This window comes from Budorcas taxicolor, chromosome 21, assembly GCF_023091745.1.
Source record: "Budorcas taxicolor isolate Tak-1 chromosome 21, Takin1.1, whole genome shotgun sequence".
Classification (NCBI taxonomy): domain Eukaryota; kingdom Metazoa; phylum Chordata; class Mammalia; order Artiodactyla; family Bovidae; genus Budorcas; species Budorcas taxicolor.
The window spans coordinates 23,449,597-23,473,053 of NC_068930.1; the positions used below are offsets into that span (position 1 = coordinate 23,449,597).

A 23,457-nucleotide genomic window follows, 5' to 3' on the forward strand; every position below is an offset into this window, starting at 1 on the left:
GCATGTCCTGGTTGATTTCTAAAGCTAATCTGATGCATCAGTGGGAAAAGGAGTAAATCATGGCCTGGATGTAAGGTTGAAAAAAATATCCTGTTTGTGCTTAGTGGACAGAATTTGCCGGGGGTAGGGGAAAGAGTTTTTTAGAGCATTATTCCAAGAGTGTGGGAAAATTGACCTCTCCTCTCCTTCTTTCTCAGATACATCCCACCATTGATCTGGGGGAAAAGTGGACACATCCAAACAGCCTTGTATGGGAAGATGGGAAGGGTGAGGTCGCCACACCCATATGGGCACCGGAAGTTCATCACCATGTCTGATGGAGCCACTTCGACCTTTGACCTCTTCGAGCCCTTGGCTGAGCACTGTGTGGGAGGTAAGCTAGTTCAGGTTGTGGGATTGGGCCAGCACTCAGGGAGTGAACATTAATCCCTGAGAGAGCTCAGTATGAATGCTCAAGCCACTGACTGTCACCATCGCATCCAGGGGGCCCACAGGACAGCAGCTGAGGTGCTTCACTTAGCTACCGCCTGCAAGGACTGGCTCCAGCATGGGCTGGCCGAGTGCCTTGTAGGGCTCTGCAGAGAGCATTGTTGAATACAGTTTTTTAGTCCTCTTGTGAAATAGAAAGGTTTGTGTAAGAACTTGGAGCCCAGGATCAGATCTCTGGTTTGATAATGGCAACAGAAGCTGGCCTAGTCTCAGTGTTTCATATATACTATTATCTCATTTAATCTTCACAACCACCCTAAAGAGTCAGTGCCTTATTATCCCTACTTTACTGATGAGGAAACCAAAGCTTATAGATGCAGTGTAGCTAGTCTTCTTTGTTGGACAACAGCAGGTAACAAAGGCTCTCAGGTACCCTCTGCTCAGGTTTTCAGGGGTCTGGGACACCTATTTCTCAGAAACAACCGCAGTTTCTACTGCTGATAAAACTCTCATTGTTCCGTCCAGGCTGCACAATAAACAGGCATTAAAAAGCTTCACAATGAGGACTTTTGAGGAAGTGGAGTTACATGGCAGCATCCTCTGAATGTTGTTTCTACCAGAAGAGAACAATATTTTGATTTCTATAGTATTCAAATGCACCTGGTTTTTTTTTTTTTTTTTAATAGGAGCTCAGTAAATATTTAGGGGTAAATTCCAGTAAGTATATTATTATAGCTCTCAGTTATTTAAAGCACTTAGAACTGCTGAGTAGCTAGTGACAACGTAGCTTATGTTCCCTCTGACAGGAATACTTGTCCCAGACTTTCACATGACTGCTTCCTTGTCACTTAGCTCTGCGCTCCGATGTCACCTCCTCATAGGGATGGTCTCTGATCCTTCCCAGGAAATCCATCACACCTTCTTGCTCAGGTTCTTCATGGTACCTGCCAATCTCTAAACTTATTTGTATAGTTGTTTATTATCTGTCTGCTAGAATGTTGGAATCCTTCAGAGTCCAATAAACAGTCACAGAAGGAATGAATAAGAATAAGTTGGGTGTTCACAGGGTGTTTATGGTCTTGTAGCTGAGCTTTTAAATATTTACTTCTCTACCAAACCCAGTTAAGTATTTTTTCCCCTTGTATCTAATGCTCTGACTTCTTCTACTGTTGAAGCACAAAATTTAATTTAACCAGTCTGTCCTTCTAGGACAGAGGTGGAAAGCTGAAAAAGACAAAACTTTTATTTTTTTTTTTTCCAACTTGTCTCTGTCTTTCTATCACCCCTGTGCCCAGAAAGAATTGATGAAGGTAGTTCTGGAAAGCAGTATTTGCATCCAAGAAATGCTTTAAGGAAAGCAACCCTTTTTCCCCCCCTTTTTTGATTTTTTTTCTGACAACAAAAGGAATAAATACTCACTTTAAAAAATGTAGATAACATAGAAACTTTTTTTAAAATGAGAAAATAATCATCAATAATCCTACACCCTGCATACCATTGTTTAGAAACTTTTTTTAAAATGAGAAAATAATCATGAATAATCCTACACCCTGCATACCATTGTTAATATTTTGTTCCATTTACCTTCAGTTCTATGTAAAATAGAACTGAAAAATTTCAGTTACTACACATTATAGGTATATTTCCATATCTTAGAAGTCTAAAATGTCTTTAATACCTTTCTCGCTCCCCGGCCATCTTGGTGGCTGCTCTTGGTTGGGGGCGTCCCGCATCTAAGGCAGGAAGATGGTGGCCGCAAAGAAGATGAAAAAGTCACTGGAGTTGATCAACTCTAGGCTCCAGCTGGTTATGAAAAGTGGAAAGTACGTGCTGGGGTACAAACAGACTCTGAAAATGATCAGACAAGGCAAAGCGAAACTGGTCATCCTCGCCAACAACTGCCCAGCCTTGAGGAAATCTGAAATAGAGTATTACGCCATGTTGGCCAAAACTGGTGTCCATCACTACAGTGGCAATAATATTGAATTGGGCACAGCATGTGGAAAATACTACAGAGTATGCACACTGGCTATCATTGATCCAGGTGATTCTGATATTATTAGAAGCATGCCAGAACAGACTGGTGAAAAGTAAATCATGTACAATTTTTCTTTAATAAAACTGGCCAGAGCTTGTTTTAAAAAAAAATAAATAAATAAAATAAAATAAAATGTCTTTAATAACAAAAGTTTAATGATTGCTTAATAGTCTGCCATGTGGTCATGACATAATTTAATCATTCTATTTTTGAACATTTAGCTTGCTTATAATTTTGTTATTCTTAAGTAATCCTTTGATAAGCATACTTATTCATAAAATTTAAGGCAGGATTCCAAAAATTGGAATTTCAAGATTTATTAAAAATTTCAATGTTCTTTATATATTATTGCATAAGAATTTAAAAATTGTCTCAACTTTTAAAAGGAAAATTTATGATTAAATTTAATGACCTAAATACCACTTTTCTTTTAAAGAAAAATATGTATTCATATTTTCAAGTAGGTAGTTCATACTCATGGTAGAAAATTCAAAAGTTACTAAAGGACATACAGTAAACGTGTAAATTTCTCTCCCACCCACCCTTACACCCCAGTGGTACCAACTGTTAGGACTCATGTGTATGATTCCAGAGCTAGTGGATGCATTTATAAATATAGATGTCTTCCCCCACCCCTAAATGATAGTAGCATAGCATAGCCTGTTTTTGCATCTTGCTCTTTTCCACTTAATACTTATTGGAGAGCTTGCCTTAGCAGTGTATATTAAAATGTCTCATTATTTTTAAGGACTACATAATATTTCTTCATTTGGATATGCAAAAACTTATTTAACCAGACCCCTGTTTCTGGACATATACATTATGTTCAGATTTCTGCCGTTACTGCAGATGTATTGCTTTGTGTATGTACCATATATTTGTAGAATTAATACCTGAAAGTAAAATTGTTGGATCAAAGAAGTCTGTGCAAACACAGTTTTTTATTTTTTCTGTTCCTTGATTCATTCATACAGAATTTCATATAGAAACTAAGCGTGATGCTCAGAAATTTGTATGGTGGTTTGACAGAGGAATTTTATATCCGTTGACTCTAGTACTAAAAAATTGAGATTTGTATTTCTTCATTTTATTTTTCTAGTAAGTAATTTTTATTGTATTTTATTTTTCAAAAGCATCTGCCCTTATGGATTGGAACTTTTAAAAAACTGACCCTTCACCGTAAATAATTTGAGAAGCGCTGAAGTAGACAGTTCCAGCCAGAAGGGAAAGTTACTCTGTCTCAGAGAGTAGAGTGAAAAGATGAATGTTAAATTCTCTCCTACTGTTTTCTAAGCCAGTGAAGTGTAATTGTGTCCATTTACCACGTCAGTATTTATTGGCTGTCTCGGACTCTCCTCCACCCTGCAGATGACATTACCATGGTCATCTGCCCTGGAATTGCCAATCACAGCGAGAAGCAGTACATCCGCACCTTTGTCGACTATGCCCAGAAAAACGGCTATCGGTGCGCTGTGCTGAACCACCTGGGCGCCTTACCCAACATTGAACTGACCTCGCCACGCATGTTCACCTACGGTAAGCAGGGGCCACGGCCAAGCGGAGTCCCCCCAACCTTTTATTTTTTCTGTTCCCATTGCAAGTGTGGGGCTTCGTCTGCCTCTGCCTTACTTTTCTGAGTTTAGAGTTTGTGCCCAAGTGCAAGAGCTGGTGAGGCACACAGTTGTAACAGCAGGGCATTTAAGAAGCTATGCCTCCCAACAGCAGCTCAGGGGGGCCCTGGAACCACCCTCCTCTCATCCCATCTCAGGGGCAGGAGCTAAAACTCACAGGCGAAGGTCTTGCACAGCGCCCCCTGCTGGTAAGTTAATGCCCTTCACTCATCCCTCAGGACTCCTGTGACTGGTGGGCAAGCATTGTGATGAGGCTGGTGGATGCCATTGGGAAGGGAATCTGGTAGCTTAACAACCCAGTGGCTTTCAGGCTGCTTGAGGACAGGAATTAAATCTCATATTTAGATACATGCTTCTTGCCTTTAATTGAAGTCCTATGTTAGGTAAGGCTCTGTGTTATAGACTGCTCATTCTTGAATCTTACTTAACTCTCCCTTCAGATTAACTGTGAACACTCATAAATAATAAACTCTTAAAATATGTGTCTGTATATATGTACCAACCTGTGGGGTATTCATAAGTAAATCAATTATAATGTGTTTTCATGGGAAACAAATGAAAGTTATATCTATAATCTCACCATAACTAATTTTCTGTTTCTTCATCCTCCCATTCTTTGATCTACGTGTACAGTTTTTGAGTGCAGTGATAGGGTGTATATCTATGGTGACTTAATTTAAATAATTTTATATTCACTAACATAAAGATGCATAGTCATTTAATCTTTTTAAAGAGCCACCTTGCTGTGATTACCCCGTTATAGTTTATTTAACCATTCCTCTTTATAGTCGTTTAGGTTATTTAAAGTTTTTCAGCATTTTAAATAACGAAGCAACGAATACTTTTACATAGAATCTTTTTCTTCTCTTTAATGACCTCTTGGGAGTAAATTTCCAGGAGTAGAATTTTGGAGTCAGCATTTCTTATGCATGTTTATACATATTGTCAGATTGTCCTCTAGCAAGGTTGTTCCAGTTTATTCTGCATTTGGTGGCATGTAAGGGCAGGTAGGGAAGCGTGAGCAGGTTCACCTGCTCTGTGCCTGCCTAGGGGCTCCCCATTCCGCTCCTCCTTGGTGTGCACTCCCACCTAAAGACACCCATTTTACATACTCTCTTCTGTACAACAATTTGTTTAGTGGCTTGAAGATATAGGTGAAACCCCAGATTTACACATAAGACAGGAACATGGGACCCTGATGCTGGGAAAGATTGAGGGCAGGAGCAGAAGAGGGGGTGACAGAGGATGAGATGGCTGCATCACTGACTCAAGGAACGTGAGCAAACTCTGGGAGATAGTGAAGGGCAGGGAAGCCTGGCCTGCTGCAGTTCATGGGGTCACAGCGTTGGACACGACTTAGCAACTGAACAACAGGCACATGGGGAATAGTGAGTAAGTGGGAGACAGGTTTGGGTCCAAAAGATAGAAACAGAATCTAACAAAAATGAAAACAGTGGGGAATGATGATAAGGTCTGGGACTTCCCTGGTGGTCCAGTGGTTAATACTTCACCTTCCAGTGCAGGGGTGCAGTTTCAATCCCTGGTCACGGAGCCAAGATCCTACATGCCTTGCAGCCAAAAACCCAAAACATAAAACAGAAACAGTATTATAACAAATTCAATAAAGACTTTAAAACTGGACCACATCCAAAAAAAAATCTTAAAAAAAAATAAGATCCTGTACTTGGATATACAAATTCAACTTCACGAGTAAAGAATGGGGATGTATGGCTTGCTTGGCCATAGGATCTGGGATGGGAGCATGAAGTGCTAAAAGCATGAAGTGCCAAGAAGACAAGAAATACCGCGAGAACGCTGATCACGTGCCCAACACAGGGAACCATCCATTTCCCTTGGACAGAATCCCTCCCACTTCTGCAGCAGCCCTTGAGGTGGCTAGTAAGACTGTGATGGAAAGACTGAAGCCCAGAGAGGCTAGGTAATTCAGGCAGAGAGATAGACGCAGTAAGTAGAACAGGCAAGATGAGAGCCTGGATCTGGCCGCCCCAGCCTCCAGAATCCTCGGAGGAGAGCTGGGTGTGTGTGGTCCAGGCCCCTGCCCCACAGCGTGCTGAGCCACAGGGACAGGAGATTAGCTTAGGGGCATTCACACCCATATCCGGAAGTCTAGTGGCTAAAGGAGAAGAGAAGAGATGCTCAGTGTGGGATGTGGTCACAGAGCGGCCACCCTGGCCCTGCCACTGGCTGGCCATGTGTCCTTGAGTTTGCTTAACCTCAACTCCAGGTTCTTCACCGGCAAAGTGAAGATTACAATTTTACAATTAAATGTGGGTTACCAAGGACTTAGCCGGCAATTGAGTGCATAACATACAGCAACAGCTTATTAAATGTTCGACTTACTCAGATACTTCAAGATCCATTAATGCTAGTGAGAGATTAGCAGTGCTCTGTGTGGCCTAGATAAATAAGTTCTCCAGGGGCAGATGGGAGTATCAGTAATAATTACAGTACAGTATGATGAGTGCACCACTCGAGAGGGTCTGGTGGGCGCACCACCACGGTGTGGGGAAACCAGCCTCTTTTTCTGTAGGCAAGGAGTCATTCGTGGAAGGAAGTGTTCTCCCAGAAAAAGCATTTGCACTGGCTCCTCAAAGTGAGGATGGGGGATTTCCCTGGTGGTCCAGTGGTTAAGACTCCATGCTCCCAATGCGGGGGGCCCAGGTTCAGTCCCTGGTCGGGGAACTAGATCCCATGTTCGGCCACTAAAGATGTGGCACAGCCAAATAAATAAATATTTTTAAAAAATGGTGAGGATGGTTGCAGCTCATAGAGGGAAGAGCTGTAGGGGAAACAGTAGTACAGCTGCTTTTATGAGCATTTCACACCTAGGCTGGCCATCAGAAAGGAAGAGCCGTGGGATTAGAGTGCCTAACATGCAGTTAACAGCATGTGCCTAACATACAGTAACTCTGTGTGACCTCATGGACTGTAGTCCGCCAGGCTCTGTTTGTGGAATTCTCTAGGCAAGAATACTGGAGGAGGGTTTTGCCATTCCCCTCTCTAGGGGATCTTCCCAACCCAGGAATCAAACCAGTAGTAGTACAGCTGCTACTGGTACAGCTGCTTTTAAGAGCATTTCACACCTAGGCTGGCCATCAGAAAGGAAGAGCCATGGGATTAGATGAGTCCTTGTAGGGCCAACTCAGCCCCCACATTTTTCATAAAAATTTAACTGTTTCCTTCTTTGTTGTTTTCACCGTTTGCTTCATCAGAATTTTAGAAGTAAATTCCTATAGTGTATTATATTTTAGTATTATTTCAGAAAGACAGGTGACCTAGAAGATATGGGTGATTTTTCTAGCTGTGTTATTTAGTTCTTTCGTTTATCAGTACATCTTTGACCTGTTCAGATGCATTGTTTAACCATCAGTTAATAAGGTCAAACAAATGTGACCTTAGGTCAAAAATCTAGAACCCCAGTGCTTTGCTGAAATCCAAACAGAAACATCTTTGGTGGCTTTGAGAAAGTATTAGTGCTTTCATAAGTGCTGTTCATTCCGGGAGACAGTGGAGGACAGGAGGCCTGGCGTGCTGCACTCCATGGGGTGGCAAAGTATCAGACACGCTTAGCGACTGAACGACAAAGTGCTATTGATATGACTTTAGCTTTTCTCTGGTGGCTCAGATGGTAAAGAATCTGCCTGCAGTGGAGGAGATCCAGGTTTGATCCCTGGGTCGGAAAGATCCCTTAGAGAAGGGAATGGCAAGACTCTTCTCCAGTATTCTTGCCTAGAGAATTCCTGAACAGAGCCTGGCTGACTACAGTCCATGCGGTCGCATAGAGTGGCTCAGGAATAAGCAGGGAGTCTTAACCACTGGACCACCAGGAAAATCCCTCTACACCTAATATTATTCATTTTTAATTACTGTTGCTCTGTGATATCACTTAATTTCTGATAAGATTCACCCTGACTCATCACTTCTTCAGTGTGTGCTTTAGACTTTCCTGCTTGTTTATTAATTTTTTTTTTCCATTGAACTTTAGAATTATTTTGTCAAGTTCTGTGTTGAATTTCTGTTCCAGTCCAGATGGACGAGATTATGCTTGGAAACAACCCCCAAATCTCAGTGGTTTAAAAACAAAGATTTATTTCTTCCTCAGACAACAAATCCATCCTGGGCTGGCTGAGGGGTCCTGTGTCCCGTTGCCGTCCTCACTCAATGGCCCAGGTTCACCGAGCAGCTTCCAGCCCAAGCGACACCCAAAGCACACCACGTGGGCAAGCCTGACTTCGCATGGTGGGGGAGGCGCATTCCCCCCAGAGAGGGAAAGTAGATTTTGATGAATTCTAGCACACTGTATTACAATTTTTTTTAAAGGCTTTTTGATATGGACCACATTTTTAAGTCTTTTTGAATTTGTTACAATATCGCTTCTGTTTTCTGTTTGTTTATTTTTTTTGGCCGTGAGGCATGTGGGATCCCAGCTCCCTGACCAGGGATCGAACGCATACCTCCTGCACTGCAAGCATGGAGTCTTAACCACTGGACCCCCAGGGAAGCCCCTGTATCACAGTTTTGGAATAGGAATTTTATTGTATAAATTAACTTGGACAAGTTTGTTGTCGTAGTACTTTCTCATCCAGGCATGTGGGACTTCCCTTGAAGTCTTTCTTTATTTTTCCCATGAAGAACTTCTGGCTCTTAGTGTAGGTCCATGGTTATCTAGATTAGAATTCCCCTGGGGAACTTCTAAAAGATACCAATGCCAGGGGCCAGGCCCCAAGAATGCAAGGCCCCCCAGGGTGGAGAGCCATAGATGTAGCTCTTTCACATTGCTAGTTTCCTGTTCAGCTTTTCCTTTCAACGTTTTATTATACAGTTGTTCAAACTATGGAAAAGTGGAGAGCATAGTAAGATGAACTCAGGATAAACCCATCACTCAATCTCAACAATTTCTCAGCTTTGGGCCAATCTTATTCCATCCGTTAACCACCCCTTCCTGTGTCCCCCTTCAAAGATTATTTTGGAGCAAATCCCAGGCAGCCTATCACATCATCTATGACTGTTTCAGTGTGTGATGCTAAGGCACACGCACTCTTCGTTTTAATCTGCTAGGGCTACCAAAACAAAACACCACCGTCCGGTGGCTTAACTACAGAAACGTACTTTCCCGTGGTTCTGAAGGTAGAAGTCCAAGTTCAAGCTGTTGGCAGGTTTGCCAAGGCTTCTCTCCTTGGTTTAGAGATGGCTCTCTCTCTCTCTCTCTGTGTCCACATCTCTGTCTGCATCCTAACCTCTTATCAGGATACCAGTCAGATCGAGCTTCCCAAGTGGCGCTAGTGGTAAAGAATCCGCCTGCCAGTGCAGGAGACGCAAGAGACTCTGGTTTGATCCCTGTGTCAGGAAGATCCGCTGGAGGGGGAAATAGCAACCCACTCTAGTATTCTTGCCTGGAAAATTCGATGGACAGAGGGGCCTGGCAAGCTACAGTCCATTGGGTCACAGAGAGACAGACACGACTGAGCAACTGAACCACTGCCACCACCGTGTTGGGCTAGGGCTCACCCAAAAGACCCCAGTTTTACTTGACTACCTCTGTCTAGAAGCTCTGTCTCCAAACAGAAACATTCTGAGGTCCTGGGGCCTAGGACTTCTATATAGGAATTTGAGGGGGACGCAAATCAGTCCATGCCATAAACGTAAACCACCATCACACCTGAAACAGTATCCTTCACAGCCGTTCAGTTTCCCCAACTGATGTCTTTGTTTTTGTTTTTCCTTTTTAATTATAATTTTGCTCAGTTCAGGATCGGAATCGGGTCCCATACACTGCAGCAGGCTGAAAGGTTCCTTAAACCTCTTTCAAATCTCCTTCCCTCCACTTGTATTTGGCTTCCACTCACGTCAGCCTCCTCCGTGTGGGGTGACTGGATGTGACGTGAAGGAGGCGCCTGATCTCTGAGACATGCCACAGCCCACCCAGAACATATACGGGCACCGGGCACTGGCCCGAGGGCCCCGCTGACCTCAGGCTGCCCACGTCCTGTGCGGAAGGCCCTTCCCTAACCCTCGCCGGGTTGCTCCTTGTCATTCAGGCCTCCACCAAGATGGCACCTTCCTGGAGAGCCCTTCGAGACTGCCCTCGACCCACCGTTCTCATCTAATCCCCCTCTTCACGTCTGCCAAGGCCCTTATGATTTGGTGAGACCATGTACTTGTCTGCCTGTTTGTTTCCTGTCTCTCCATCCCCAGTCCCCCTCCACAAGCACCAGAGGTCTTTGTTCTCCTGCTGTGGCTCCCCGGTGCCTCTGCTTGGCCCCTAGAAAGTGCTCACTAGGTCCGTATCGCCTGGGTTAGGGCTGAGGTGTGGAATGTGAAATGACAGTTTTTCTGGACGGAAGGTGAGGTGCAGATGGGCACGTCTCAAACAGGTGTGTCTTGTGGTTGTGTGACTTGCCCTTGTGCAAACCGTGTCACTCTGGAGCAGATGGCAGGCCCTCCTGTCACGGAGATCCCCTTCTGGCCTTTTGAAATTGTGAGTTCAACCAGAGGCAAACTAAAGAGAGCATTAACAATAAGCCCTTCTTTTTTTCCTGTGTCCCACCCAGATCTCTCTGAGAAAATTGCAAAAAGCCTTTTCCTGCTTACCTACCAACTTTGTTCGAAACCACATAAGCACTATTCCCTTGTTATTGGGCATCCTTGCTGATGTGATTAGAAATTGTTGGCCCTGGATATCTCTAACAGAATTTCCTAAATGGATAACCGTATGTCCTTGCGACTTAGAATCACAGGAATCCTTCCTGCTGCCTTTGAAAACATAAATTCATTAAAGGGAAATCCCTCATGAAGTAGTTACCATTTATCTCTCATTAACAGTGCCAGGCACGTGCTGAGCATCCACGAGTGCTACTTCCCTTGATCCTCCTGATGCCTTGGAGGTTGGCATGAGTTTCCCCACTTGCCAGGCTAAAGGAGGTTAAGTACCTTCCCTGGGGTCACACAAGCAGAAAGTGGCAGGACCCGCCTTCAAACTGTGTGGTTCTTAACCTCAGCTCAGTGCCACCTCTGTCATAGTGTTCATTTCCTATTTGAGACACTGCTTATTAGAGTGAGGGGCTTCCCAGGTGGCTCAGACGGTAAAGAGTCTGCCTGCAATTCAGGAGACAGGGAACTCTACTCAGTACTCTGCAATGACCTATATGTGAACAGAATCTAAAAAGGAGTGGATATATGTGTATATATATAACTCATTCACCTTGCTGTGCAGCAGAAACTAACACAGCATGGTAAATCAATGATACTCCAATAAAAATTTAAAAAACAAAGTTGAGTAACTTGCTCCAGGTCACAAAACTAATGAATGGGTGACCTAAGATTCCCACTCAAGCTGTCTAGTCCTGGAGTCCATGCCCTTTTTTTTTTAAGCTTTATGCTTCATTATGTGTTTGGTTTTTTAAAATATTTTTTGTTTGTTTGTTACAACATTGCTTCTGTTTTATGTTTTGATTTTTTGGCCACAAGGCATGTGGGATCTTAGTTCCCCAACCAGGAAACCTGCACCCCCTGAACTGAACATTGAAAGGCAAAGTCTTAACTACAGGACGGCCAGGGAAGTCCCTTGGAGTTCATGCTTTTGAACAACAGGCTAAACAGCCTTTCTTTAAAAAAAAAAAAAAATTGTTTATATATTTCATTTTTGGCTGCGTCAGGTCTTAGCTGTGGCACATGGGCTCTTCCTTGCAGCCTGTGGGCTTCTCTCTAGTTGTGGCGCTCAGATTCCTGAGTGAGAGGCCTCAGTTGCTCCATGGCATGTGGGATCTAAGTTCCCCGACCAGGGATCGAACCTGCGTTCCCTGCATTGGAAGGCGGATTCTTAACCACTGGACCACTAGGGAAGTCCCCACACAGCCTTTCTGTGTAAGGAACTACATCCTGCCGATACTTCTAAGGAGTAAGGAAATAGTTCCCTGTCGGATATATTTTAGATTTAAAGCAAAAGAACAGCGAGAGCTTCTCAGAGTCACAGAAATAGGCCTGGTGGGTTTGAGCTCCATTTTTTTTTTTTAAAAATCTCACATCCTACAGACATTTCATGAGGGCCAGACCCCGAGATGAGAATACAGATGGTAGTCTAAGCCCCCTGCTTTCCTAAAGCTCCCCATCTAGTGAGTAACAGCTCAGCGTCAAGGGAAGAGGTTGGGAGACAGTCCCAGTCGGGCTGCACTTGCTGGCTGGGCTTTTCCAAAAAGAACGTTTACCAAACCGCACCCTTTTTAAGGACAGGAGCCAGACTTCTGTGTTTAATTTTCATACTATGTTAATCTCCTGCACCTAGTGGATCACTCAGAGATGCTCAGGAGAGGCCTGCGGAAGAAGGCAGTGTTTCAGAGTCTGCGTTCCCCAGTTGGGGAGGTCAGCAGTAATATAAAGGCATACAGCATGGGGTCCAGCAAATACCACTACGTGGCCATGTTACTGCCTTTTTCCGCCTTTCACTCTAAGTTTGTGTGTTCTGTGAGCCCTCGTAGACGAGAAAAGGTGGAAGTTCACTGGAACCTTTAAAAGGCCTAGCCTCTAGGTCAGCTGACCACCTGTGAACGCTCACAAGGGCCAATTTGAGAAGCTGTGCTTACGGAGCATAAATTTCTGTTTTGAATTTGGCCTGAATTCTGACTCTTTCTACATGTGGGGATGGCAAGGCCCCAGTGGTTATTTTGCAGTGCTTGCTTTCCAGTGGCGTAAACTTCAGAATTGGCTCCTTGCCAAATCTGGTGGGCCAGGGCTGGGGATGAGGGGTGGAGGGGGGTGGTGGTGGATGAGGGGGTCACACACCTCCATGTTACTGGCTTATTCTGTAGTACATGCGGTGTGTGCTTGCTAAGTCACTTCAGTCACGTCCAACTGTTTGTGACCCTATGGACGAGAGCCTGCCAGGCTCTCTGTCCATGGGATTCTCAGGCAAGAATACTGGAGTGGGTTGCCGTTTCCTCTTCCAGGGGATCTTCCCACCTCGGGGATTGAACCCGAGTCTCCTGTGTCTCCTGCATTGGTAGGTGGGTTCTTTATCACTAACTCCACCTGGGAAGCCCCAATTGTAGAGTATGTTTATTTAGCTATATTTTAACTTTCTAAAATTTATTTTCATTCTTTAAAAATAATTCCTCATCCCTTGCCTCAGAATAGTTCATAGATGTTTTTTTTTTAACCAGCAGAATTTCCCTTTTGAAGAATTAAATTCAGTGACATTATCTGATCTGACCAAAGACAAAATGTGAGGCCATTAGGATGAGTAGTAGAATCCACAGGGGTAAAATTTATCAATCTTTTAAATTTCTTATTTAAATAGGACTGGATCAGACTGGATCCATAACCCTGTCATCTGAATGAGATCAATGAATAACACTTGAACATCAAGGAACACCTAGAAGTCGTGAATATTTTTTGAAGTGTGTTTATCATACAGAGCCTAGTCTTTCATTGGAACACAGCAGTCGTGGACATGTGGGCTTGCTCTTTATTGACTCAACTAGTTTTCTAACCTGAACAGTGTTTGGAATATAAGTAATTTTGTCAGCGATACTGCAAGGGACCAGTAAATTCAGGAGGTATTCTGCTCCATCCTTCTGTCATTGGCTGAAGGCCGTATCCCAACAGTCCAGTGTTCACATTCAGAGCAGAGTACAGCTGGATCAAGTCCACCAGCCAAGGAAACAAACCGAAAACCAAAATGATCCAGTTGTGGTTATTCTGACCTCCATTTCTAAGACTGACCCTGGAAATGTTATGACCAGAAAGTTAAGAGCCAAGCAACAAAGGATCCATGAGTTTGATCTTGATTAGAGGAAAAAAAAAATGGGATTTTTTAAAAACAGTTGTCTATATTGTATGTTGAAAAGAATCAAAATAATAACGCCCATAAGGTGACCAAGTCTCTTACAATCATGAACCTCCTAAGAACTTATGACCAAACACCGACCTAGGACATTTTGGCATTGAAAATGGTCTCAAACTATTTACATTGCCTTTTCCTGTGAGTTTTAACAGTGAAGTGGGCTCTTCCCTTATTTCTAAACACTTGGCTTTCTTGCATTAGCATCAAGGTGAGCAGAGGTGGCTAAAATCACAGCATCGTGTTTTATTGCTCGGAGAGGGAGCTCATTAATGTCCATTTGGGTTTAATACTGGAATTGTTTTTGTATTTAAAACTATCTTTTGTAATCTCAATGTAAGATCAGAAAGCTGTGCCTTACTTAGAGTACAGTATTTCCATCTTAGAAGGGAGGGAGGCCCTGTACCTTGGGCGACCGTATAATTTAGCATCCCAACTGGGTCACTTTTGAGAGTGAAAGAGAACTTTCCTCATAACTGCATCAGAATAACAGACAAACTCTGAGGTCTCTCTCAGGCAAACCCTGCTATACAGCAAGCTGTAGAGATCACCCATGATCCAATGCATCTTGGCACCAAGACTTGCAGATCAGTGATTTCCTGTTATATTTTAAAATTGTTATTGATTTATCTATTCATTCTTGACTGTGCTAGGTCTTTGTTACTGCACTCAGGCTTTCTCTTGTTGCAGTGAGCAGGGGCTACTCTTCATTGTGGTACAGGGGCTTAGTTGTCCTGGGGCATGTGGGATTTTACCGAACCAGGGATTGAACCCATGTCGCCTGTATTGGCAGGCGAACTCTTAACCACTGGACCGGCAGAGAAGCCTGCAGATAGTGATTTTTAAGAAACTTCTACTTTTCCATAAGTTTCTCCTACCTACCGTTTCAATTGCTGCAGACTGTTCTCAATCGTATTCATGATTCCAGATGATAACCCAGAGCTGTTTTGCCTGTGGTACAGTTGTGTATAATAATTGCAGGAGGATGCCATGAGGTGGCGGGGTGAAGAGAGACAGAGGCTGAGGAAGCGAAGGCAGTGAATTTGCAGAAAGTCAAGCATCTCAGTAAAACATCTGACAAGACCATCTGCTGAGAGGACTCGAGCATCAGGAGAGTTCCCAGGGAGGGGCCAGAGTTTGGGATGTGTTCGGGGCCATCCCATTTGCACTTTCAGGATGAGATCTAAATATTTAACCTTCAGCTGGAAGAGGGCCATATTCAGCACCCTGTACCCAAGGAAACAAAGCCAAGAGCATTCATGTGTGAAAATCTTTGTTTGAGAAATAAAGACAAGGCCAGTTAACATGGTGGGCCAAAAGGGCTCTCGCGTTATTTCTACAGCTGTTTTCTTCCCTGGCTGACTCAACTTGGCAGTAGCTTGCCCACAACTCAAAGAAATGACTCACACACCTTCACTAGGAAAATGCTAGGGACTGCGAGGCTCCTAGCTGCCTGCCAGCAGAGCCGTGTTGCTGGCTAACCAGATCATACTCGGGGGTTAAATTTAGGGGGAAGGATATTTAGGTTCTTTTTCCCCCGATCCCCCGTACAGTCACACCGGGTGTTATTGTGTGCTCTCATTCCAAATGATTCAGACTTCCTCCTTACCCAGTTCACATTGTGGCACACCCACTACATGCCTAGCGTGGAGTTCACAGATGACTCAACGTCTCCATCCACAAAGAACACCAAGTCTGGTTCTTGTATTCCAGCCTACTGAGTCATGTGGGTGCCATTTTGAGGGAATATGGCTTTGAAATAGTAGCATTCAGACTGCCTTAGCCTCGTCTCTGTTTAGGGGTGGGAGGTATAAGAAAAGGGTCTTCCCTGTCCTCCACAGTTGGCCTTTCAAAGATGGGCCTGTGGGACTCATCTCTCTAAGGCCAGGGTGGTGGTGGTAGTGGTAGTCGCTCAGTTGTATCTGACTCTGTGACCCCCACAGACTGTAGCCCACCAGGATCTTCTGTCCATGGGGTTCTCCAGGCAAGAATTCTGAAGTGGCCATGCCCTCCTCCAGCGGATCTTCCTAACCCAGAGATCAAACCTGGGTTTCCTGCATTGCAGGCAGATTCTTTACAATTGAGCTACAGGGAAGTCCTAAGGCCAAAGTAGTGTCTCATATTTCATTGTGTCTTAAAATTGCAACAAGATTAGAGACCTCAATCTTGTTACTGGTGCTAATCCCTTAAGGATTAAATATGTAGAACCGCATTAAAATCTTCCTAGTATTAAAAAACAGATTGCTGTAGCTCTTAACACCAGGTTGGCCAAAAAGTTCGATCAAGTTTTTCCATAAGCTGTTACAGAAAAACCCAAACGAATTTTCTAGCCAGCCCAGTAAACACACCCAGGAAGGGGTTCCCAGACACTGAGGAACTGAAAGTGGTTGGTAACAGACATCGGGTGGAGATCTTGGGAGGACCCAGTGTCTACCCAAATGCTGATCCTGGAGGTGGGCAGACGCCATGTCTTTGCCTTTCCCTTGCCTGGGAGAGACAGCAGCCCTGCACAAACACCTAGCAGCTTGTCCAGGATTACGCAGGCCTGGCCTTTTATCCACATTAGAAGTGCTTGGATTGAATGAACTTGCAGCTCCTAAACGGAGAAGGCAATGGCAACCCACTCCAGTACTCTTGCCTAGAAAATCCCATGGATGGAGGAGCCTGGTAGGCTGCAGTCCATGGGGTCGCGAAGAGTCAGACACGACTAAGCGACTTCACTTTCACTTTTCACTTTCATGCATTGGAAAAGGAAATGGCAACCCACTCCTGTGTTCTTGCCTGGAGAATCCCAGGGACGGGGGAGCGTGGTGGGCTGCCGTCTCTGGGGTTACGCAGAGTCGGACACGACTGAAGCAACCTAGCAGCAGCAGCAGTTCCTAAAGCACCTACACAATTAGCTGTAACTGCTCCTCAGAATCCGTCTGCTGACGCAGGAGACTTGGATTTGATCCCTGGGCCAGGAAGATCCCCTGGAGGAGGAAATGGCAACCCACTCCAGTATTCTTGCCTGGGAAATGCCATGGACAGAGAAGCCTGGCAGGCTACAATCTATGGGGTCATAAAACAGTCGGACACAACTGAGCGACTAAATAACAGTATTTCATTCAGCATAATGTCCTCAAGGTTTGTCTTTGTCACAACACGTGTCATGATTTCCTTGCTTTTTTTTTTTAATTTTACTTTATTTTGCTTTACAATACTGTATTGGTTTTGCCATACATTGACATGAATCAGCCACGAGTGTACATGAGTTCCCAATCCTGAACCCCCCTCCCACCTCCCACCCCATATCATCTCTCTGGATCATCCCCGTGCCTTCCTTGCTTTTTAAGACTGAATAATCTTCCACCAAATACATGTATAACATCTGGCTTATTCATTCATCTGTTGATGGACACTTTTGTTGCTTCCACCTTTTGGTGGTTGTGAATAAAGCTGTCATGAACATGGGTGTCCTTAAATGATATTTCAAAAAGAAAAAAGAATTAACAGAATACCCTGTCTAAGCCCTTTACCTATATCATCTTACTTAGTCCTGACTTCCCCAGTTTCTCTAGGGGCCACCAGCTGGTATCATCCCTCCTGGGCACACTGGGCCCAAGTGCCCTCTCCATTCAGAAGTCTCCTCTGTGTTTCTGAATGGGTCTGCCTCCCTTGACACCTGTCCCTACGTCACCAAGAACATTTTACCCTGATCCCACAGAACATGTTGGCCGTCCCTCTGGACTGAAGTTTGTCTTTCCTTCTCCCCGCTGGCAAGGCGATCCTGTAAATAACATCTACTTGGTACTTTCCTTAACACCATGAATCATTGTACACGTGGGCATAGCATCCTGTTTTGTAGCCTAAGACACTGATCCTTAAGAGTATTGCTCTTGCTTTTGTTTTCCTCTGTGTGCGAACCGAGGTGCTCATGCACACCTTGAGTGTATGTTTTGATTTCAGTGAGTATGGGAGGGGCTTCTCAGCGCCCACCTCTGAAGGAGCATGGCACGTGCGTTTGGTAAATTGTCCCTTCCCTCATGGGCGCTACTTATGCTGTGTTTCCTCATACTGAGGGGCCTCTGGGAGCTTCTCTTGTTGTTCAGTTGCTAAGTCATGTTCGACTCTTTGCAGCCCCATGAACTGCAGCACACCAGGCTTCCCTGTCCTTCACTGTCTTTCTGGAGTTTGCTCAAACTCATGTCCATTGAATCTATGATGCCATCCAACCATCTCATCCTCTGTCGCCCCCTTCTCCTCTTGGTCTCCATCTTTCCCAGCATCAGGGTCTTTTCCAATGACTCAGCTCTTTGCATCAGGTATGCAAAGTATTAGAGTTTCAGCTTCAGCATCAGTCCTTCCAGTGAATATTCAGGGCTGATTTCCTCTAGGATTGACTGGTTTGATCTCCTTGTTGTCCAAGGGACTCTCAAGAGTCTCCTCCAGCACCACAGTTCAAAAACATCAATTCTTTGGCACTCGGGCTTCTCTGCAAGTAGCCAAAGAGAAGTCTGGCTTCTCTCTCTACACACACACCCGAAATACCTGCCGTCCCTCAGCATCGTCAGGGAACTGGTTCCAGGACCCTCTTGGACACCAAAATCCACGGATGCTCAAGCTCCTTATATAAAATGGCATAGTATTTGCATAAAACCTAGGCACATCCTCCTGTGTACTTTAAAACAGTGGTTCCCAACCTTTTTGTCACCAGGGACTGGTTTCTGGGAGTTGGTGATGGACAAGGAGGCCTGGCGTGCTGCAATTCATGGAGTTGCAAAGAGTCAGACACGACTGAGCAACTGAACTGAACTGAGGCCTCCCTGTCCATCACCATATCCTGGAGTTCACTCAAACTCATCCTCTGTCGTCCCCTTCTCCTCCTGCCCCCAATCCCTCCCAGCATCAGGGTCTTTTCCAATGAGTCAGCTCTTCACATGAGGTGGCCAAAGTACTGGAGTTTCAGCTTTAGCATCGTTCCTTCCAAAGAACACCCAGGACTGATCTCCTTTAGAATGGACTGGTTGGATCTCCTTGCAGTCCAAGGGACTCTCAAGAGTCTTCTCCAACACCACAGTTCAAAAGCATCAATTCTTCAGCGCTCAGCTTTCTTCACAGCCCAACTCTCACATCCATACTGGAAAAACCATAGCCTTGATTAGACGGACCTTTGTTGGCAAAGTAATGTCTCTGCTTTTGAATATGCTATCTAGGTTGGTCATAACTTTTCTTCCAAGGAGTAAGGGTCTTTTAATCTCATGGCTGCAGTCACCATCTGCAGTGATTTTGGAGCCCAAAAATATAAAGTCTGACACTGTTTCCACTGTTTCCCCATCTATTTCCCATGAAGTGATGGGACCAGATGCCATGATCTTCGTTTTCTGAATGTTGAGCTTTAAGCCAACTTTTTCACTCTCCTCTTTCACTTTCATCAAGAGGCTTTTTAGTTCCTCTTCACTTTCTGCCATAAGGGTGGTGTCATCTGCATATCTGAGGTTGTTGATATTTCTCCCGGCAATCTTGATTTCAGCTTATGCTTCTTCCAGCCCAGTGTTTCTCATGTTGTGCTCTGCATAGAAGTTAAATAAGCAGGGTGACAATATACAGCCTTGACATACTCCTTTTCCTATTTGGAACCAGTCTGTTGTTCCATGTCCAGTTCTAACTGTTGCTTCCTGACCTGCATATAGGTTTCTCAAGAGGCAGGTCAGGTGGTCTGGTATTCCCATCTCTTTCAGAATTTTCCACAGTTTCTTGTGATCACACAGTCAAAGTCTTTGGCATATTCAATAGAGCAGAAATAGATGTTTTTTCTGGAACTCTCTTGCTTTTTCGATGATCCAGGGGATGTTGGCAATTTGATCTCTGGTTCCTCTGCCTTTTCTAAATGCAGCTTGAACATACGGGAGTTCACGGTTCACGTATTGCTGAAGCCTGGCTTGGAGAATTTTGAGCATTACTTTACTAGCATGTGAGATGAGTGCAATTGTGCGTTAGTTTGAACATTCTTTGGCATTGCCTTTCTTTGGGATTGGAATGAAAACTGACCTTTTCCAGTCCTGTGGCCACTGCTGAGTTTTCCCAATTTGCTGGCATATTGAGTGCAGCACTTTCACAGGATCATCTTTCAGGATTTGAAATAGCTCAACTGGAATTCCATCACCTCCACTAGCTTTGTTCGTAGTGATGCTTTCTAAGGTCCACTTGACTTCACATTCCAGGATGTCTGGCTCTAGGTGAGTGATCACACCATTGTGATTATCTGGGTCATGAAGACCTTTTTTGTACAGTTCTTCTGTGTATTCTTGCCACCGCTTCTTAATATCTTCTGTTAGGTCCATACCATTTCTGTCCTTTATCGAGCCCATCTTTGCATGAAATGTTCCCTTGGTATCTCTTATAATACCTGATAATACCATGTAAATGCTATGCTTACGTATGGCCAATTTAAGTTTTGCTTTTTAGAACTCTGGCATTTTTTCCCCCAATATTTTCGATCTGTGTTTGGTTGAATCTGCAGGTGTAGAATCCACAAATACAGAGGATGGGCTGTATACTTACATTTCTGTCTGTCTGTCTCTCTCTCTTAATGCCTTGACACCCACTTAAGTAACCCTCCCAGCTCACATTTTCTCCAAACTTTGTTGCGTCTGAAATAACTAAGTCCTCTTACCTCTCTGTCCACAGGCTGCACCTGGGAATTTGGAGCCATGGTAAACTACATCAAGAAGACATATCCCCTAACCCAGCTGGTGGTCGTGGGCTTCAGCTTGGGTGGTAACATTGTGTGTAAATACTTGGGGGAGACCCAGGCCAACCAAGAAAAGGTTCTGTGCTGCGTCAGCGTGTGCCAGGGCTACAGTGCACTGAGGTGAGTGATCCTGGCCACGTGCTCCCACCTCCTCCTGCCACTGGTCCTCCAGTTAGCTTTCATTTATTGAGATGTCCCCAGCACACCAGACTCTGGCCCGTGAAGACCTGGGGAAATGCTAGGGCAGACTAAGCAGAAGTTTCTGGGTCTTGGTTTTACCTTGCTTTGCTTCCACATCGTATACTGGAGCGGTCCTGTCAGACCCCTTCAGCCTGGGATATGCAGCTGTATTTTGGGGGTCAGATCTGTAACAGAGTAAGCCAAAGCTCCCTCCTCTAATAGCTGCTGTTTCCATTTGGAGTCTCTGAGATGACTTACGTTCTTCATGTTCCAGGAATTTTGTAGGACTGTGGGTTTATGAAAACACAGGAGACTTGGCAAACCAGAGTCTGAGAGCTGGACCACCTTATGACCCCAACCTCTCCTACGTGCCAGAGAGTTGAGTCTCAGATGGCATCTGGAAGGGATCTGTAGAAACCGTTTAATCCGTGCCCTCACAGTCAAATAGTCATCTCTCTCAGCATCGCAGGATCACACAAGAGATGACCTGCTGGGTAGGGGTTTACTTCTCCCCTTAGTCCCGACAGCAGAGCCCCGCAGGATGAGTCCTGGGGGACACTGTTGTCTGCTCTGACCTCCCCGCCCAGATCAGTGTTGTCCTCGATCACTCCAGAGTCACCACGCACACACATTCACACATACACACACACACACATACACATACATACACATTCATGTACACACACCCATACACATACACACTCACAAACATGCACATTCATATATACACACCCACACACATACACACATACACTCACACACATACACACTCACATACACACACATCTCTCCACACTCTTTAAATGAGTTCATATTTTTCCCTATACTCACGCTTCATGATAATGTCTTTCATATTATAAATGGTTCATGAAGAAATCTAAAATCACACACACAAAAATAAAAAATAAAAAACAAACTCCCTGCCCCGATTGCTTCAGTCTAATACCACAGTCCCTGTAGACAGCGCTCACTTGCTGCCTCATCTGCATCTCTCGGTACCGTTTAAACCTATTTTGTCATTTTCTAATGGATAAGGGGCTATTTCTAAAAATATCTATTACTGGAATTTGAAATCAACAAATCCAAAGGGCAAATGCTGGCTCAGAATTCAGCCTCTGCCCAAGCCTTAAAGCTTGGCCAAAATGGAGAATTTAAATGTACCCCAAAGTAGACAGGAAACACTGCCCTGCTGGAACGTTTCCTGAGTTCTGGGGGTGAGGCCTGGGTCCCAGTTATCCTCACCTGCAGTATGGGGCTGATAATAGTTGGAACCTACCCTGTGGTGCCTCGGTGAGGGTCAAATGAGTTCATGAGAATGAACTACTTGGAACAGTACCAGGCACGTAGAAAGTTGTCAGTAACTACCAATTATCGCCATTATGCCCTGTAAAATGAGAAGTGAGCTACATCAGTGGATCACAAAGACCAGTCTAGAGAACTAATCACTTGGAGGATCACGATAAAAATAAATTCATTTTCTCAGGCCCCAGCCCTGGAGATCCTGATTCGTGAGTCTGGGGTATGGGGCCAGGAATCTGCTTTTGGACACATTTCACGGGTGACTCCTGAGGTGTTAGCCACGTTTAGCACTCGTTGGGCCCAGGGACCTTAGTGGTCTCTCCAGCTCTATTGCAGGCTAGGTTAGTCTCCTCATCCTCCTGTTGGGAATCCTCCCTTTAAATTCCCCTCTACACTCTGGTTTGAACCGGGACATGTTCCTTTGTGTTGACTTGGCTAGAAATACCCAACTCCCGATTCTCAGCCATGATGTAACCAGAGTTACCCAAATCCCCATCCTTGCCAGTAACTGGGATCTTAGAGCAATGAGCAGAGGGCCCCGCCCCAGGATCCCGGGGAGACCAACTCTCGTCTGACTAGCGGTCCAGTTTTTGGCCAGGCTTCTAGTGTCTGTAAAAATCAGAGTCCCTTCCTAAACCAAGCGTTGTCAAGTGACTAGAACACTGACTTCGTGTTCAGAGAGCACTGGGTTTGACAGGAAGGAGAATGTAGGGCAGGCTTGTTTTCCCCGTTTTTTAACGCACTCGTCAATTAACAGCCTTGTTTCATTTTACTGCAACAGCGCCATCTGCTGTTGGCCACGCACACGACTCGCACAATTGAGGATCCCAGGTGTGGGTTTAAGCTAGGAAGCTAACCAACATCTGTGAGGTGCTCTATGCACCTTGCAGACGTGGTCCACACCACTTCTCTTTGAGGCCTTAGAGATCTTCATATTCATAATCATTTTCACATCAGTCATCTGCAAAGAGGAGAGAAACAGGCAACTTTATCCTCTGGAGCAAAGAGATCCAGGCCAAGATCCTACACCCTACGCACAGGAAAACTGGAGGCAGATCAAAGAGACACGGTCGTCCTGTGTGTGCTGGGGCCGCTCAGGCTCAGGTCCCCTCAACGTTTTAATGAGATCTACTCGCCAGGAGACAGTGCCTTACTTTCAACCAGCGTAACCTTTTTTTTCCTGCCGAGGCTTGCGGGCAGTGAGCCTTTTCCACACTGGAATGATGGCAGCCATGCTTCCTTTACACGGAGGTGAAGCGGGGAGGGCCCATCTGCTGCTGCAGGGGCCACA

At 44.8% G+C, this 23,457-nt stretch overlaps 1 protein-coding gene across 2 annotated transcripts in view; it reads left to right on the forward strand.

Annotated features, from left to right (window-relative positions):
- ABHD2 (abhydrolase domain containing 2, acylglycerol lipase) overlaps positions 1-23,457 on the forward strand; it is a 114,084-nt gene that overhangs the window by 69,798 nt on the left and 20,829 nt on the right. The window contains exons 4-6 of one of the 2 annotated variants that reach the window (XM_052659481.1): positions 198-373; positions 3,836-4,003; positions 20,624-20,807. In XM_052659481.1, coding sequence (XP_052515441.1) covers positions 198-373; positions 3,836-4,003; positions 20,624-20,807 — 528 coding nt within the window. The remainder of the gene's footprint in view (positions 1-197; positions 374-3,835; positions 4,004-20,623; positions 20,808-23,457) is intronic. The other variant, XM_052659482.1, reaches the window with a different exon arrangement.